This window comes from Bombus terrestris, chromosome 7 (genome assembly GCF_910591885.1).
Source record: "Bombus terrestris chromosome 7, iyBomTerr1.2, whole genome shotgun sequence".
NCBI lineage: Eukaryota > Metazoa > Arthropoda > Insecta > Hymenoptera > Apidae > Bombus > Bombus terrestris.
The window spans coordinates 24,795,636-24,816,506 of record NC_063275.1 but is presented as its reverse complement, the minus strand read 5'-3'; the positions used below and the strand labels follow the sequence as shown (position 1 = coordinate 24,816,506).

The following is a 20,871-nucleotide window of genomic DNA, read 5'->3' as shown; positions in this document are numbered from 1 at the left end:
TTGAAATTATTTGCGAATGATATTAAATATTTGAAATAAAGAAAAAGGAAAAGTAATATAAAAAAGTAAAACATATAATAAATGATGTAGGGACTAGTAAAAAAACCACTTGAAGCTATGTATTTTACTCGTTTTATTATTTCCAAATCTTGCTTAGAACCTGAAGAAATTCTTTCACAATCTAATAATTAATTAATGATAATTAAGTTTAACATTAACGCCTGACAACGACGAAGTAAAGATTATATACCTATATATATGTATATATATTAATATACATATATATATTTATATTTTAATTATATATATATATGTGTATATATATATATATATATCATGTATAAGCTAATCCTTGCCCAGACACACGTGTTGATATGCAGTTGTTCATTCAATTTTTCTTCTACGGGCATATAAATAAAATCTTATTGCTTAATATTTTTTAAATATATATATATATATGTATATGTACATATATGTATATATATGTGCATATATATGTATACATATGTATATATATGTATACGGTATCATTACCATTACATATGATGATATGTTTTTGTAGTCCCAATGATTAATATGCACAGATTTGTGCAAATGCCTCAAGCGTGAGACATATTATGGACGGATTGATCCAGATGCAAAATGGACTTTCCGAATAATCGAAGCAGATCGCAAGAATTTCTTTCGCACTAATCGTGCAACAGCTCGGTCAAAACCTTTTCATTTTTCTGTTTCTCTTGTCTATTTCTTTTACTTTGCCTCCTTTTTTGTAATTGTTTGCATTCAAATTCGACTGCAGAAAAAATAGCTTAATCTAATCAGCTGGCGTTAGTTTGCGACCGATTTTCGGAATGTCCTCATGTATCCGGCAGTATTTTGACGAGGCCTAAGATTGTCGTTCTAACCTCGCCCGTGAAGAAGGTGACGAAAAAAAAAAGAGAGAGAGAGACGCGGCCGCTCACGGGTCGCTGTATTTTCTTTTTTCTTTATTCATTCTCTATACGTAACCATATTGAATCGATCGCGGAGAGGCATCACTCAAAAGCCCCGTCGACATACTGGTTATTTCTTTTTTTTATTTGCTCACTAAATATCAGATTCTTAATTCTGAATTAATTTTATATCGCTACGGTAAAGTTATTATTTTTTTTCTTTTTAAATATCACAATAACCTTACACAGAAAGCTGCAACTAATTTATAATTATATTAATATTAATAATAATAATATTATTATTATATCATTATTACTTTATCATAATTAAATATTATTATTTATTATTATTTATTATTATTGTTGTTTTTATTATCTACCTCGTAAATACGTTGGGATTTTTATCTTTTTTTTTTTATCCTTTTATCTTTCAACGGAAACACCCTAGTAAGTAACTCTTACGCGCGATTCTTTTTAGGGTAATTGCTTCTTTTAAACACATGACTCGTGCGTATTGGCGACTTTAAATTTCGCATTTATATCCGTTGGCGGAGGATGAAGTGTTCATTGTTTTACGCATGTGTTCAATTAAAATTGAGTAAAAGTAAATCAGCCGGTTTCTCTTGTTTCTTTTTTTCACTCTTTCTGTCTGATTCTTTTTTAAATAGTTTTCCGGCACGTCCCCGTTTTTTTTATCATCGAACCATACGTTTGAAGTTGTCCTCTATCGCTTCCTCGATTTCGATCGAGAGGCTTTGTCGGTCGCGATGTTTCGCAACATCAAGTATTTAAATATGCGTTACGACATTAATCAAGAATAGATCGTTAATCAAGAACAGTTAGATTCTTCTTTTTCTTTCTTATGTATGTATTTCTTGTAAAATAAAAATTTGAATTAATTTAATAGAATTAAAAGTAACGAAGAAATGTTTTTCTTAATGTTCATCCTCAATCAATTCTGTTCTCAATTAACGACATTTTCTACACAATTTCACCTAATATGTGTAATGTGTATACGTACATCGAATTGAAAATTCACACACGTACTTACTCTAGTTATATGTGTGAATTTGTCGGAATAATTTCCATTGTTTAACAAGATCCACGATGTTTGTTCACGGAAGAAAATGTTTCAAGTACTGTGATCAAGAGAAAGATCGATGATACGTTTGCGATAAAAAGTGTCGAAATTCATGATAAAAGTAAATTAAAAATTTATATTTCAAAACCACGCAATAACATTATCACGTTATTTTTCTCTTTTTTTTTTATAAAACGTACCCAATCTATTAAATTGCGTGGAAAATCTTTTGTCGAATTAAAATTGAACACTCTTAATGAAAAATTCAAATTAATCGTTGCGTTTGGTACGCTTTGAATATACCCGTCTGAATATGACTCGATCGCTCGAAGTAACAATCGTATCGATATCTTGATAAAATATGGCGCGTGTCAGTAATCGTTTGCGCGGCTAACGAGTGTACGTGCAATAACCAGGTGTGAAGAACAAGAAATGATCGTTGCAGATCGTTGCAGTGTAAACGACATTGCTGAGCGCGAAGCAATTGCTGAACGACGGCCCACCATTTGAATGAATTTTTTCCGTGAACAGGTATCGGCTTATAAACATTATAAACATATCACAATTCGGGCGTCTTCTATTAGAGAGTGTTTTGTAATATGTATATACGTCGCTATCTTTCTTTTCTAAATCACGTTACACACGATAGATTCGATTAACATAATAATTAGACTGCCGATTTTTATGGAAATTAATTTTTTTGACAATATAGTTAAAAAAGCACAGACTTGGTAAAATATTGTTTCATTTGCCAAGTATTATAGAAAGCGATATATCTCGGATGCTTTATACATTCTTTCACATTATGCGCATTCTCTGAAATTTTGCACCTTCAAATTTCTTATAAATGCATAAAAACCCGTAGTCTAATAATAAATGTCACCGAACATCGTTTCCTGTTCGTTAATTTCTATTTTGCGTGAATAATGACGTGAATTTAGTTTCTTTTCCAATAAAAATTTTCCTATCGTTACACATGTCGAGCTTGTAGCTATTATGGTTTTATGGAAAGTAAATCTTCCAAGTATAATTTTTCAACGCATACTCGTACACAATTGTTTTTGAGACTACTTCGTGTAAACTGAGATTAACGATTAATCGAAGTTTGTACATTAAAATAACGCTTAAGAATAATAATCGACACCCTTGATTAAATCAACGATCGATTTTTATAACATACTTTCATCCTACATGTTTTAATAAAATTCTAGTTAACAAATTGTTAACCTAAGAAGTTTAAATTTAAACTTTCATAGTATCTTCCCGCTCGACTTTCTAGTTATTCTTTCGATGTTTAGTTTTCCTATACGGGCTCGCTATATTCGATAGTGTTATGTACTTTCATGGAAAATTTAACGTGTTTTCTTAAATAATCAGCGATTATGTACCAACGAAGTGTTATTACACCACGTTGAAAGTCGAGTGCCCGAGACCACTCGAAATATATTCGATTATTCGAAGTTAGATTTCGATTCGTATTGAGTATTCGACTATATGAATTGAATAATTGAAAAATCGTCTTATCGAATCCTATAGAATTCGATTTATCGGACTGACTCTAATAATCCGTCATTCAAACAATATCCGAAATAATTCGATCGATCGAATAAGTTCAATTAGAAAATTGTTCAATTCTATTCCAATTATTTGAATGCTGCTACGATTTATTCGAATTTTCAAACGATGTGTCCGAGCTTCTCCAAAATTTAAAATTTTATCAACAAATAGAAAAGGACCAAAAAAAAAAGAATAATTCAATTAAATTTCCTAATAATCTAGAATAATATATAAAATTAGAAATATCTTAAAATTATCAAATAATATCTTTTAAGATATTTGATACGATCGGCGATATTCAAATTCATTGGTTTGATTCGAATAAATCGAGCACGTTCGTTCGAGTATTCGAATTTCGATGAAATCATTCGAGTCGAATATTCGGAACATTCAGTCGTCTGATTATCTACCCTACCCAGCATATAACGGATGCATACACAAAGCTTGCGTGATAGAGATAACTATACATAGACCCTGGCATTTTTTCCAATATCTAAATGTTCCATTTTTCTTTAATAAATCATTTCTTTTCCTATTAATATTAGAACGTACATATCTTGATGCTAGGTCCTTCAGGACAGAAAACTAACAGGCAAATAAATACAGGGACATATGCTACGCGATTAACCTTTCTCTTATACATGGACAAATACTGTAGTACAAAGTGCTACTACGATTACACGTATAGATTTTCACAGATACAAATTTACAGATGTCTACTCAACGAACGACGTTTTTTTTTTTAGGTGCTTATCAACGATGAAATGCCTCTTTCTTTTTGGATATAAATAATTTTCGTTTAAATACGCGGTTATCAATACAACAGGTATCTTGTCTTTGGTTGTTGCGAAATCACAAAGATTATAAATATCAATAAATAAGTTAGAGAAAACGAGATTAAATATATCGTATTATTGGTACGATATGGGATAGTAAGAACGTTGAAACTTTGCTTTCTATGTAGGTAAATACATAAATGTTATTAAATACATAATTAAATAAATTAATAAGTTCTAGAGAGGATATCGATGCGAATAATTAATCGTACAGTACGAAATACAAGTACGGAGGATAAACATCTTTTAAGTCTTTTATGTTTCAATTTTACGTTCTACATATTTTTCACCTTTTCTTCTTCATTTTATTGAATATACGATTATGTAAATCATTAGATTAAAAAAAAAAAAAAAGAAATATTCGATAAAATATTTAAATGGGAGTATCTATCTTTTGTAAGTTAACGTTGGAAATCGCCTTCTCAAAACGGAGACTAATTAAGCTTTAAAAAGTAGAATTTAGAAGGTAGATCTTTTAGTTTGTTCCAGAAATTCTAGATTACCAATGCCAGGCTACTTAATTACAGCTGATTTTTTGCGCGTAAGAGGTTCTTCGTATTTTCCTTCTTTTCATCGTTAATCACTTTTTATGCGCATAATTTAGTACAATTTCGTACCAAGAAGTCGAAGTTAAGTGGTGTTAAGCACGCAACAGTGATTTGGAGTCGCGTTCGTTGCGATTCATAAGCGGATGGTAGCTAATTAGTGGTAAATTAGTAGAACGAAAGTAGACCTTTTACGCGTCTACTTTGCGAACATTGTTACGAAAGGCTGGAATTGTGCAACACCAGTTTCTGTTTCACAATGTGTTTGAATAATTTTCGTCACGCCTTCCGTTGAGGCAATTATCTTGCTGGTGAAAAATAAATATCATACAACTTATTTTAAACGCGCTTATCGATGATCTTCTAAAACCCGAAGTAGTCAGCATTTTTAACATATAATTTAAACAGCTAATTATGAACATTGAAACGTTGTTATATTTTAAAGAATTTTCTTTTTACATATACGAGATGTTTCATTATTTTTAGGTCTTAATTTAACGATCGATCAAGCATTGAAAAACGTCAAAACTAGATCACAATTGTGTTTAAATTACAGTTGATTTATTTGAAATCAGAAGTCAATAATAAAGAGAATATTACTCTTTCGAAAAAATACAAGGAATTTTAAGAACGTATAATTATTATAAAAAACAGAGCAGCTATAATATAAAATTATAATTTACAATTAAAAAGAATAATTTTCAATGTTGAATCGATCGCTAAATAAGTTTCATCAACGACGAACCACCCTGTACATCGTTACATTGTTAAACTTCGGTGTTTAACTCAATCGTAATAACGTTTATCGTTCTCCTTTAACGATGCACCTATTCTATAAACGTCGTCCGACGCGTAGACATCAATTCTACTAATTTCACACGTTTCTTTTGCTTTCTATAACTTTCATCTGCTTCGACCCTATCAGTTTATCACGAATATCATAAATATCTACATAAGTAAGTAGATCTCGAATTCTCGTATTCATTATTCGCATACATTATCGAGTGCGTTGTTAAATAAGTGTAGACTTTCTTTGTCTTGGTTCGTGTCTTCCCATGTGTAATATTTCCCCCACCCACCCCCTCCGTTTCTTTAATTTTGCGGTATTTTACAATTTCATTGTTCCAATACGTGATCATCGTTGTTAATCGATTCTTCGATCGAGGCTTGTTTAATTGGCTTCTATAATTCTAATTAGTCAGAATCAATGTCCACAGACGATCGAGTCAATCATCGTGGCCATCGTTGATAACTATCCCATTTTGTGCACAATTATAAACATCGATAATGAAGATTATCGTTTATTATTTGATATGTATGGTTCACTTTGCAACATCCATCTTCCTTCTTTACAGAAGGTTCTCCAGAGCATAGGAGAATTTTTGATAAAAAGTTTTCCCAAGTTTATGTGGATTTTCCGTAGATATTCTATTATATAAGGATCTTCGGAGCATATTCGTTTGTCAAACACTTTTCAGAGTTTTTTTTATTAAAGATTTTTCAGAATTTACCGATACTTTTTCGCAAGTTTATGCGATTTCCCTAGTTATTTTATTACATAAGAGAACTCCGAAAAGAGCAATCCTCTGACACATCTCACAATTTGCAGAGATTCTCCGTCGAAGATTTTTCAGAATTTACCGACACTTTCTATCGAACATCCCACAGGATTTGTAAAGATCCTTCATGCAAGATTTCTTGGAATTTACGGAGATTCTTTGTTCAAATTTCTTTACATTCGAAATGTATTTGGGATTTACAGAAATTCTTCCTATCCAAGATTCTTCAAAATTTCCTATAGGTAGATTTTTTTTTTTTATTAGACAATCTCTAATCGAATATTTACAAAACAAAAAGAAAATTGATTTCCATTGTTCCACTTAGTTTCACGTAGTAAAATTATGATGGCGACGCATGACGATACGTGAATCGCTGTTCGTCTGTACCACGATAATTACACGCTTAAGAGATACCTATGAGATTCACCATCACGGACACGTAAAATAGCATCTTTTATTCTTTGGGATTGTTTACGCAGCCTTGACAAATTAATAAATAGTCGAACCTTTCAGGTACCTATGTGCAAAGAACATCTGATAGCGAGAATGAAATTTCCTTGAATAAACACCTATATGTAATATACATATAACGTCGAAGCAGACGTTTCACGGAATTTCCTAATTGTTTTATTAAAAGAGTCGATTAATCGACTTGAATCAACGTCGCGAGATCGGTGACGCGGTAATTTCTGTCAGGAATTATCTTTTCATGTAAAATATCGACGAATTGACTATCGACATGCGGATCATCCGCGGGAATGAATGGGATGGAACATCCGTGTTACCGCGAGATTCTTTTTCAAATCTCGAATTGAAAGGTGAAATACACTGCTCAGTACAATCAATGATTCGAAGTATAAAAGAAAAAATATATATATACATATATCGTACACCATTCGTACAAAAATATATCGTAAATCATTTGGTGGTAGATTTCCTCGGTTTTAGTTCTTCGGGCTACGAGGTTCGAAAATAACACGATAAAGTGTAGTTACATGGTTGTTACGTTTTGTAGTCTGAAATATTTCATTTTTGTGAAATATATTTATATAAAGAAAGATTTAATTGTTGTATGCTCAATTTTTTTCAATATAATTCTACGAATTATAAGTTTAAAATGTAAGAGGATATTTTTAAATACGTTTTTTTTTGTAAAATATACTGTACGAAGAAATTGCTATTTGCGTTTTAATTAGAATCGTAGATTATTCGAAGTTATTCGTAGTCTACCTATCGATCGAATCACTTTTCCCACTGTTCTTCGGAACAAGGACTGGCTGTTGGAAATTTTCTTGATGTGCCGTTCGTGTTAAGAAAACGCGTTGGAATGATTCCTAGGAAACTACGAGAGCGTTTATAGGGAACGATATCACGCATGAGATACGGAGCGTTGATTCCAATTGCGGCCGAATAGGATCGGCTGTGGAATTGTTGAAACGCAGAAAGTGGCTTCAACTCGGATGCAAGGTCAGATAGAAGCGATTATTGCGCACACTTTCATCGTGGTGCATATGGGTTGCATTCGTTTGCGAAAATTGTTCGCGTGTCGTGTATGCGAAACCATGGTGTACGCGTATAATATACGAAAACTTCCAATTACAATTTGTTAAATAATAATATCTATGTTTACAAGTAAGATCGATAGATCGTTTTCCAACTATCTATGTTGAGCAGTGTATTTATCGACATAACTGATAGAATGGAGTCAGTCAGAATCGATTATATCTTGGAAATGATGAGATTACACGATATTTTACGAATAAACTTCGATATTTACGCGAATTCATATTTTTTCAAATATAATTAAAAACATGGAATCTGAGTAAAAACTGAAAATTATAAAGAGTGTCATACATTGAATATTTTACATATTTTTACATATTACGTGTATTTCCTGTATTTGCAAATTTCCCGTAAATGCACATGAATAACGATTAACGGTAACAAACGATGGTTGTAACCGATGGGAACGATGTTATTTGAGAAATATACGATGTAGATCGCCTCGACTCCATCCTGTCAATCAGAGGGATAAAAATTACTTTCAGGCAACGTCACTTCCGCTAATATACGCGAAGCATCGCCAGACGGATGTGTAACTAAAACACATAGAGCACGGAAAAGAAGCGCACGCGACATTATTAATCCCTTTCGAATAACAACTACGTCGAACAATCTACGATCACACACGTTTTTTTAATCGCGAAACGTTCGAAAAACTCGACGAGAAAAAACATCACGAGATGTATGCTATTATAGATTAGAACGAGTTACAAGTTTTTTTTTTTTTTTTCTTTAACACCTTAAAACCTTTGTATATAATAATAAATATAGCGTTTAAATTATAGCCGAGCCTAATATCTGTAAATATTTATACACGATAGCTACGGTCCCTAATTAATGCGTCGTATTATACTTTCGGAATGTATGGACTTGACGATTTTCTACCTTTAAACTCCCTTTACCTATTCCTCGTTTTTTCTTTTTACCACTTTCTTATTACTTTCAATGATTAGAAAGATCGAAAAAATTGTCGATTAGGTAGGTCACGATCGATCGAGGACAATTTTCGAAGACTTTCAAAAGCCCCTCGCTTTTCTTTTCCTTCTTCTTTCTTTAATCTATTTAGACGAGAATCTACGTCGTCTGGGTATATTAGAAAAAATGATATGTCTTATTGTACGTGGTCGCGAGATTTCGCGTTCCTATCACTTTTATTCCGACGTTCCTTGTAACCTACTCGATTGCTGGAAGAAGTATGGCGCGATCGTGTGTAAAACTTTTTTCACAAACGCGTTCTATATACTTCGATAGAAAATCGAAGCATGATTGAAACACGTATTTCGTAATAACTTTGTTGAAACGCTTTCGATGACGATACACGAGATTCTGCGATCGCTCTCAAATGACGATTAGATCTCTACGGTTCTCCTTCGAAGTTCTAAAATTATATAAATTACTAGAGTTAAAATGTTAATAAATCGCAAGTAATTTTTACCGCCTGGAATTTCGTCGCGTTTCAAGTATTTCTTATCCAAATTACAACATCCTTCGCAAATATATTACAACATCGACCATCTATGAAACTTTTGCAGACGCTTTCAAGTTATAGAAGTTTATTTACACAAATGTAATTTCCATTCGTGTGATAATTACGTTAAATACGGATAACATATATTCAAAGGTATATCGAAATTTGCGAATGTTATTATTCGCGAAATAATTATATAACGTTAAATACAAACGACCCACTCTTCAATTTCTTATACTTCCATCAATTTTCTTACCTAGACGCTCGAAACACGTTCAGCCGTTATTTCACGGCTGCGCTATACTTCTTCCATTAAGAATACACCTCTTCCTTCCCTTCTCAGTGGGACGCTGAGCATTCGTGTCGTCGTGGTCAGCCTCTATTCCCACTCCTCCATCTTACACTTCGATCCTATCAAAACGTAATATCGTTTGAGAAACTTGGTCACGAGATACGGTCATTTTTACCTTCCTCCCACTTATCGATTTACAAGGCGTGCGAGCTCGTAGTCACGATTTACGGAATGAAACGCTCGAAACTCGGTAGCTCGACACCCGAAGGCCTCCCTATGGACACGTTTGCTTCAGTCTAACCAGCGTTCCGGTGAAGAATATCGTGGACAGAGAGCGAGGTTACGCGATCAAAAATAATTTCTCGGATGCTTGGAAAAATACCGTTTCGAGACTGGCCTACTTTTCTTAAACTCGGACTCGCGGCGTTGATACGCGCCGGGCGAGAGATTCGTCGATTTTCAGCGCGTCGTCTCGTTAGGACGGATTCGGGATCTATTTTATCTGTGTATGTGGCAGGTTTTTCGTTTCTCTATCTTTCATCCGTGTATTTCCATTCGTCGGCCCTGCTCCTCACTTCGAAATTTCGAGCTCGCACGTCTTGTTTCCTTCGGCCGAACACGACTTTTCACCGTTCACAGGGTGTTCGACGATTTATTATATAACATCGTATCACAATGATGACACAACACTGCCGTCTAGATATCCTCGCGATCTTTGGATAGATATACGTATCGATGTCTTTGGTGTTCGTCAGCTATATATATATATATTTCCTCCGTTTAAACAAAGAGAACGCAGATTTTCTCCGTTTCTTCTCCTATTGGATAAAAATCTTCTTTGTGTTCCGCAGAAAATATCCGGATTGTACAGGATCATGCGGAAAATCATGTTCTTCTTCTCGATCGCATCTTCTTACCTGTGCTTTCTTAAATGCTTCTGCCCTTTATCGATAGTTTGACGTTGTCGCCGCGATGGACTCCTCTTTTTCATTCTTAAGGAAACGCGATAAAGACTTGCCACGCTCTTGAGACGAGTTACGTCTCCGAATTGTCCGTTAACGTTCGTTACACGATCCACGAGAGTCGATTTCTTGGAAATTCTTCTTCATTTCGTCGTTTGTTTTTAGCTGGCGTGAAAAAACATGATCCAAGGGTTTCAGAATCTATAAGCTCTCGTTCGTACGGTTGGTCAGCCTCGTTCGGGTTCTTTCTTCGTGATCTATTGCCTGTGCTTTCGCGTGTATACATATATATATCTATTATATACATATACGTACGTAAAAAAGAAACAAAAAACGGACTCGTTAGAATAATTCTTTAGTCACAGTACAAAATATCTGATTCGCGTGTACTTTGCTTTATCTTCTTTTTTTTCTCTCTCTCTTCCCCCTCCCCCCTTTTCTCTTTTCTCTCTTCATTGTCATTCCGTTCACGACGTATGATAAACATATATATATATTTGTTTCCTTTATTCCAATATGTATATATATATATATATATATATATAGCTATCTGTATATATATATACTTTCCGTATTTATATCGGTTTCTACTAATTCTTATGCGAAATGCCATTCTATATAATTGTAAACTGTATAGCGTACTGCCTACTGATATGAGTTTCCTTAGTTCACTTGTAAAGCACTTTTTAGATTCAATCGAAACGATTCATCGCGAGCGAGCGAACCTCGTTGCAAATGTTTCTTTTGCGCTGCGAATTAACCAGTTACATCGGTTGATTTTCGTATCACGCACGGAATCGATTTCTCCTGTTGTTCGTTTATTCAGCTTTAACTATCTTCTATTCGTGATTTTTTGTTGTACACGATCGTTGATTCCTTCCTCCTCTTTAACATAATATTATATATCCAGGTTTGTATCGATAGTAGTTTTTTTTTCACTGAATGGGTCGTAGTCAAGATATAAATTTCAATTTCAGTGGTTTAATAATTTTGGTTGTGTCCGTACAACGAAAAATACACGGTCGAAGAAGAAACTTTGATCCAATCTAACAATTGCCTATTCTTATCGCTGAATATTTCTCTATTCTTTCCTAGTTTCCCTCGTTGTCGTCGGTGAAAGCGATTCCTTCAGCTCGTTTTGGGCTATTCTCGATATGCGTTCAATCTGTTTTTTGTTTTCGACGACGAAAATCCTACTTTTCTCCATCTTTATCGGAACGAAGAAACATTACCCATCGAAAGTATGATCGGGGAATTTTGATGAAAATTCACTGACTTGAATTTTGAAAGTTGTTCGATCTGTGATTAAAGATCCTCGGAACTCTTTAATCTCTTAGGAACCCTCGCATTTCTACAATTTAAACGAACTCTTAACAGGAATAAAGTCGATCATTCGCGTATCCTTCGAACAATCAACATATCTTAATAATATAACCAATTTTATAATTTCAATGATTTTGTCAATGCATCTACTTTCGCGTAAACAGTTTAAAGTTTTCGACGCGCTGCCGACAAAGTTGAAGAGAAATAAGAAAAAAATCCAAAACGAGCCAATGGAACGCGACTGAGCTGTCGAGTAATTAATAGCGCAGCAAGCGATACGAGTAGCCGGATATCGAAAAATCGTGTCGCTCGATCGCGACTTCGTGCATGCCGAACATTTTCTTTTCGCGTTTTCTCTCGTTCTATCTTTTTTCCTTTAACGCATCCCTTCTTGTTCTTTTTTTAGTCTTCCAGATTTCTCACAGCTTCAGTGGCGTAATAAGTTTTTTTTTCGTCGTTTTCATACAAAAGTAGCAAAAGCTTGGCCGCGAGTGCCGAAGAATTATACTTTTTAACACCGCGACGATGCTTCTTCTTTCCGAAGCGTCGTCGCAATTCTTATGTTTCTCCTATTTTTTTTTCTTTTTTTTTCTTAATAGAGTGAGGTTCGAATGAAAATTTGTCGACGACAAAACGTTGCGTCGTCACGCGCGACGTCGACGATAAACGCGAGTTCACACGAGTAATAGCTTCTTGTGTATTTTGGTGTGTTCAGTTTCACGCGTTTGTTGTACGATATTACTTTGCTTTTTCGGGCCGAAATACGGACGCGTGGAATCGCGTGGATCGTCGTTCTAATTAGCTAGAAATTGTTCAACACTCACACGTTACGGTTAATAACACTTACGCACACATATATACGCAGATCACGTTCATTCACTCTCTATCTTGGGCAGTACAACTATTATTTTTTTTTTTAATTGTAAAATGATATGTTACGTTAAGGTCAAGCGAATACGTTGCCCTGGGAAAGGCATTCGAGAGCCTTCGTTTTCCTCTTTTTTCCACGTCGGTAGTCACGGTTCGCGATTCAGTTCGAATTACGCTCGATTCAATAATCCGCGGATCTAATGGGACCTGATGAAGACTCGAAAGAAGGATCGATGACGACGAACGATTCCCCCAAGAAGAAGAAGAAGAAGAAGAAGAAGAAGAAGAAGAAGAAGAAGAAGAAGAAGAAGAAGAAGAAGAAAAAGAAGAAGAAGAAGAAGAAGAAGAAAAAGTACAAGATGACGAAGAAGAACCATTTTCTTTGGGGATCATTTTTTCTTGGGAATCGAAGATACTCGATTTAATTCCCATTTTTTGCCACCCACTTTGCTCCTTTCTTTTTCTAATAAATTAATTATAATAACGATTATAACAAAGGGCAAACGAATCTGTGCCGTTTCATACTTCTCCTCTCTTTTTCCTTTTTCTTTTTTGCGTCGTCGCTCTCTCCGAATTCGCAAATGTAAGGCCTCGCATGGATTTTACAACTTAGGCTATACTTTCCGTCGTTTCCGAAGATCACATAATGCGTGTCTCTCGTTTTATTTTTTCTCCGTGTTTTCCTTAAAATCACGATGACTCTCGTTTAAAAGGGAACGCTTGCACAGACGAATTGACTAACTCCTTTTACCTTTGAAACCACGCTTCCCCGCTACCAATGTAAAACAATTTGTTTTAATAAATTTATTATATTCATATATATAGTCCAAGACACACTAAAGAGAGCATCCGAGGAGATTCGATAAAACCTTTTTCACATTTTTCTATACCGACTATCAGGAAAAAAATTATTCAGTCACCATCTATAATGAATATATATATGTATATGTATATATGTATATATACATCGACGATACTCTAACGAGTCAGAAATTCGGTGATATGTTCATGGATCGACGAGTTCACGGATTCAAGCGGTTTACACACTTTTTTGTTTTTTCTTTTTTGTTTTTTTTTTTTTTGTTGCACTAACAATCATCCGGAGAGCGTTTACCGAAGTCGTCCATTCAGTGCCAAATTTCTGGCCAATTTCATACGGATTACTTTCCAGGATAATTGCACTACCATCTCTCGTAACGGTATGAAAACGGCCTTTCCTTCATTTTTGAAACGTTCTCTCGATCTTCGTGAAATCGTTTTGTGAGATTTTTTTCGTAAACGGAAGTTTTAATGCTTCTACGCTTTAAGGTAGATCAAACGATATTAATAAGTATCCCTGTAGCTGATACACGCGTTAATTAATCTTCTCAGAACAAGTTTTTAAAGACAAAGACGAGAACGAAGAATTTATCCTATCTTTATTCCTTTTTCCTGTGAAGATTTTGTTTCATGCATCGTTGAATCTCTCTGTCTCCGATTTTATAGTTATATTTACAGCAAAAATAATATTAAAATATGCATTCACCAACGAGCGAAAGGAATTAATTTCTCTTTTATGTCCATTCACTTTTCCTTTCCTTTTTGAAAAAATTGATAAAAGACGAAAGAACGCTGGATGAAAATACCCGTTTCTTTTTGCTTCATTTTCACAATGAACGACGAGTAAACGCTTTCCAGGACAATTATCTATCTTTAAACGACCTGCTCGGTAAGCTCTTAACGATCTAACGATATGTATCAGAAAAGTGACAACCCTGAAACTTCGCGTTGCATACTTTCGTTTCTCTGTCTGTCTCTGTCTCTCTCTCTCTCTCTCTCTCTTTCTCCTTGTTTTTCGTTCCATCTTCGATTCAGCGACATGTTTCCTTAGAATTCGAAATCATCGCGACATCGTCGAAAGCTTCGAGCCGATTTTAAAAGTTGCCTGTTCCATTTTCGATTGTTTCACCGAGCCTTCAGTTTACTGACACACTTCTTCCTGAGTGATCTCGTTGCCCGACGAGCTGCGTTTACCGTTTCCAGCGTCAAGGGACACCTCGTCTCGCTCTGAATTTTTGCGACGGTCCAGTTCTCTGCAAACGGACCGGCCAAGTTCTTCTTTCAGGTCAGGCAGATTTTTATTTCGTGGTAAGAAAGCCAGATAGAAAGGCGGTTTGTTCCGCCTGGACCTTTAAACGACACTGCTTGTCCGGCAAAAATTTAGTAAAAAGAGGAAAATTTGTCGCGGTTAAGCTACTTTCCTAAGTTATAAGTTATAACAAATAATTGTCCTGATAATTTGATTTGGTCGTGTTGCGTCGATGTTAGAATAGCACGAATAGCAATTCATATAATAATTTTGTATATAATGAAATATATGACTCTTTGTATAATTCGTTAATGGAATTTCGACGATGGTAGTGGTTATTATAATATATAATTAAGTAGAATTTTCTTAATAGTATATACATATTAGCTAATTTTAGAAAGAAATTGGTCAAACATAAAGGTTCTAGAATGATTCGCGGAAATTCGATTCCTTTATATATAGGATCGAAAAATCCTAAATCTCTCTAAAAATCATCAGAAACGAAATACAAATAGATTTTTTTTCCGAAAGATACATCTTCATCGAGCAACGAGATTTTCAGTTACTTCGTCATTTTTCAAACAAGCGATTCAGGCACGATCGCGAGAAGACATCCGTAACTCTCGTCTCGACGCGAATACAATCGTGCACGGAATAAAACTGTGCGCAACACTCTCGTTTTTCCTCCCCTCGGAGTGTGCTTTTCTTTTCTTCTCGGCTCGTGTTTTCATGGAAAATAGAAAAATAAAGGAGCGTTCTGACGCTCGAGAGCAATTACGACGGTCGGCTCATGTCGCTGACGAAGTGTCTTTTGAACGCCAATCGTGAAATTAGCCGTTCCACAGTGTGAATTAGCTTCACCGACGATGAATTCTTCGCTTTCATCGTAATTTCTCGCCATTGACGTGCACACGGTTCGGTTAACACTCTCTACCACTCTCTATTACACCTTTACACCACTTAATCACCACTCGCCACTATTAATTGCGGATGCGTATAATAAATGCCCAGTGGTTGTTCGACGAGGATCATATTTAATCAGCACGATGATTGGCTGTGAACTCTGAGAAAAGAAGCTGTCGATCGACTCGGGAAGCCGTTCGGGCGATAAAATTCGAGGAATCTACGAGAAAAATATGCCATTCTTTCCATCGCGCTATACAGAGGAGTATTCTTTCGATCACCGTTGATGAACTTTCTCGATCGTTTTCTCTCGCTTTTTTCTTTAAATAGTCCTTCTCGTTTACCGTATCCCGGCGAAATTTTTCCTTCCTTCTCTTTCCGCTTATCCTTTCTCAAGCCATTTTGTACGGGATAGTTAACACGGATTCTATCAACGGGACGATCGTCGAGCAGAGAAATATTAATTAGAGGAACACGCGTCGATGCGGCAGCTCTCCGTCCTTCGAGGAAAAAAGTCTAAGTAGAAAACGACGAGGCGATAGAAAACTATCAGGCAGGCTCGAACAGCTTTGGATCAGTTAAGAGTTTTTAATTTGAAGAAGCGTCTTCCTGTAATTCAGGACTCTGCGCGACTATTCCTTCCATCCTTTTTTTCTCTCCTTTTCTTTTTTTTTTGTCTTTTTTTTTTGTTCTCTTTTCGTACTTTAATGCGTATGGTATACGTACAATACGTAATATGGATTTACGGGAGAATAGGGAGAGGGGGGAGTTCGACGTTTGAAATCGGGACGAGACGAATAATACACGGTACGAATTACAGCATGACTCGACCAACGGGAAGGCACTTGGGCAAATTACGTGCCGAGTTGGCCGTCGTATCTAGCACGCAGGGCACACACCACCTTCGTATCCTCGTTTCTGTCTATCCGCGCCACTACAAAGACAGATCGTTTTAAAAGTTACTTTTTTTTCTTTTTATCCTTATTACGAGAACTTTAACTTTCTTCCCTCTACTGCTTAATCCTATGATATGTTCGCATTCGTTATGTATATGTATAAGATTATTACGTAAATTAACACAATCATTCTATCGACCATTCGTTCATACCATTCCCTCTTTCTCACACTGACACGCTATTTCTATATTCGTATTTTCTCTCTTCGTTTCCACTCACGCTTGTCCGATTCACGCTTGTCGTTCATCGCCACTCTCGTCTAGGATATTAGACTCTCCTTAACAAGATACATAATTAAATGTATATGCTCGCCTTTTCGCGACGCGCCAATGATAAAACATAAATACACGCTTCTTAGGGCACCTTTGGTATTAAGCTTGATGTACTCGTCTTCGTCTCTTTTGTATCTCTATATTATGCAATTTCGTCTACGAGCCACCGCGCTTGCCTTCGCTCTTTCGTTTCAGTTTCGTTCTCTTCTTCGTCGGACGTTGTTCTCCACGCGAATCCCTCGGATCGTGGATCGTGGATCGTGGATCGCGAGCACGCGAGTTACGTGACACGAGACGAGTCACGCCTCCGTCGAATTACATCGTCCCGGGATTAATGGACGCGATTCGAGTTTGCTGGCAATTCTCGTACGAAACAGAGATGTAACGAATGCGTTACGAGTCGAATCGGTATATCCATACATACGCTTCTTCAGTTATTTATAGATACTAGGATAGGATTTCTCTCGAGTTTTCTCTGGCTGCATCACTTTTAATCTGTTAACTGGCGATCGGCTGGATCGGTTGCTTTTCAAAATCTTCGATAATTAGGAAATATATAATTCGGTCTTTTACTTTCACGAACAAGTTGCTTTCCATACGAATGAACTTACTTTTTCTTGTATTTTAAAAAATATATATGTATATATATATATGTATATATATAAGTACTTTGCTTTAACTCCATGCTTCGCCATTCTTTTTACTTATGCTTACAGGTATGTTTAACTTTTCTCTTCGAATCGTCTTGCGACTTTTCGCGTTTTCGTGGTCCTCGATTTTCTCGATCGAGAAAACATCGTAACCTTTGTCTCACGCATCACAATCTCACGAATATGGACGAACGCCGTGAGTCAAGGAGTTAAAACGATACCGTTCGTTGCTGTTCGTTAAAATATCAAACTGTTTCTTCGCTATTCTATCCCCGTCGTTTTTCTCTTATTACCTTAAAAAAGTAAAATAGATATTCGTTCTCTATACTCTCCTTCGTTTCTATTACACTTATCAATTTTTTTCTATACGAAACAGCAAAATAGAAATTCATTCTCTCAACGTTCGAATAGATGGGGAATATCTTTCCAAACGTTTACGTTCGTTTCAACAAACGATCCAGTTAACAGGTTAAAGAGAGCGTGCTACAACAAAACTACTCTGTCTCTCCGGGAGTAATTGCATCAACGTGCATTATACAATAAATTTCCAACCCGTTTCATTTCTCTTTCCTCTTCCAAAACAATTTGCTCGAAAACAGCGCGGGGCTCGATTTTCCTAAAAGAATCTTTCGCCACTGTGGACTCTGTATGTTCCTCCGTGTACGTGTGAACAATTATTTATATATATGCGTGCGCGTGTGACTTGAACAGTGCCTTCCTGCTTTTACGCTTCTCTCTTCTCTCTCTGTATGTATGTATCTAACGTATGTATATACGTGTGTTGTTCGTGTATCTGTGTATGCGTGTAGATGCGTATACGCGAAAGAAAATGGTGTCACGAGTGTCGAAATTGCAACGTGCGACCGCCTCTGCGTAGAAATTCGCTAGAACGTTACGACGCTTCGCGCGAGTTCGCACCGACGCGATGATTCTTCCGTCTCGTTTTCTCGCGTGTACTGTGCGTGTGTGTGTGTGTGTGTGTGTGTGTATGTATCGTGTCTCTTTCCTTCTCGTGTATTCTTCTCGTTTCATCTTTTTTCTTTTTTCGTATTTTTTTTTCTTTTCTTCTATTCGTGTCTCTCGCTTCGTCGTCGTCGTTGATCGCAATCAAGACTCGGTGGAAAATAAATAGACAAGGTAGTACACGGCTAATCGAAATAGATCGATAAGTTAAGTCGTTAAAAAATATATATACCTAGGAATATCATATATACGCGATTATTTTGGGCCCCCCGCGAGTCGCGAATCTAAAACGCCGTTGCTCCGCGCAATTTATAAGAATTCTTTTTTTTTTTGTTCTGTTTATTCTTCGTTTCTCTCTTTCCCCTACTTGTCGCGGTGCTGATTTTCGCGAGACAAGGCTCGAACCATACACACGCGGACACACCCCTGCCTTGTCTTTCGTTAATTCCTGATCTTTCTCATTTTCTTCCTCTATATGCGTGTTTCTTTGTATCTTTCCCCGTATTTTTTTTTTTTTATTGCGTGTACGCGAATGCTTACTTTCTTGTTTCTATTTCTGTTACTCTGTTTTTCTGTTTTTTTCATTTTTGTCGCACGTGCTTTTTACTTTCTCTTCCTTTCGATATATTCCCACCCCATTTTAGTTTCTTTTCTTTCTCGGTTTCCCGTGATTATTCCTGCGCTGGCATATCGCCTCTTCCATCTTCGCAACGATTTCTCGAGCAACTCGGTCGATTTGCTCTGGAAACCTGCTGAATCGTTTGTCGTGGATTCGTTGTTTGTCGATGTTTTCTTCGTTACCATTGCGCAAACAACTGAATCCGGGTCTCTTGATTATCGTTGCATTCCGGGGTGTAAGCACGCATGGTCTTCCCTCGTTTCTCTTACATGCCGTTGATGTCGATCTTAAGGTTGCCCGTTTTCTTCTCTCTTTGATCCCTGCAAGCATCATGAATTTAATTAAAGTACGTCCACAGAGAGAACGCGAGAAAGGCACATGGATAAATTGACCAATCAACGCACTCCAAATATTCCATAGATATTACCTAAAGCTCGATCTTTTGGTAGATTTTCCTTAACCGATCTCTAAAGGATCGAATAAGATTAAATCTCCATCTTACGATTAACTCTCGACTGGTATCGTTAAGCCATTTCAGACCGCAACGATTTATAGCTGAATCGCTCGATCTTCGAATTTTTTATTTCATTTAACTTTAAAGTACGAAGCAAACTTTATCGATCCAACATAAATTATTATAGTCGTCTACAAGCCAACGTTACTATCCAAGGGTTAATCTTCAAAATATCGAATAAACGAAATCTATTTGTTCCACGAATATAAATATGACTATGCTTTAAAGGAGGATTAAAATAAAATAATACTTTCAACGAGTTCCAACAACGAGTTTAAGCCGATAAGAGACGGTAAAATCAAGCACGAACGGAAATAGTACAAGTTCTGCTTACTCCGCGCCCTATCGTTCTAAATCGTTCGTGAAAAGCAAAAGAGAGATAGAGAAAATAAAAGAAGAACGAGTAGGACGGGACACGAAATTGTTGTCGGCGTTCGTTCGACGTGAAATCGGAACGGATGAACCAAGTATGAAATGAGCGTTCGCTCGGCCGTTCATCGCGCCTCGTTTGTCTCCATTCCGCCGCTTTCACGGTTTTTGTCCGCGATACCTCTCGCTGATTTACAGCCGCGAGAAGGATTGTTCGGAGGCCGATCGCGCATGCGTTTTCCAAAATCGCCAAAGTAAAATCAAACCGTTATTCTCCGAAATCGACCAATTTCTATTACTTGACATATTTTTCCATTATTTCTTTCTTTCCGGTTATAGGTACAATATGCCAAGGTGCTTTGGAAAGAGAAGGTCGTACATTTTTTACGGTCTTGTTCGATGGTGCGGTTTAGCTGGGAAAATACATTTTTTTTATTTAAACTTGTACGAATTTGTATTCTTTCTTATCGAAATATACGTTGAATCCACGTTGATAGGTGAAACTTTGAAATTTCATACGCACATACATATAGAAAGTTTCTTGACGAATAAGGTTTTGTACGTAGACG

The 20,871-nt window shown here is 36.1% G+C and overlaps 1 protein-coding gene across 4 annotated transcripts in view; it reads right to left on the bottom strand.

The window, feature by feature from the left end:
* Window positions 1–116: 116 nt before the first annotated feature.
* Window positions 117–20,871, bottom strand: part of LOC100645197 (protein couch potato) — a 198,179-nt gene continuing 177,424 nt past the window's right edge. For all 4 annotated transcript variants that reach the window (XM_048407170.1, XM_048407172.1, XM_048407171.1 and 1 more), the window contains one exon: window positions 117–19,739. In XM_048407170.1, coding sequence (XP_048263127.1) covers window positions 19,707–19,739 — 33 coding nt within the window. In that variant the 3' untranslated portion in view covers window positions 117–19,706. The remainder of the gene's footprint in view (window positions 19,740–20,871) is intronic.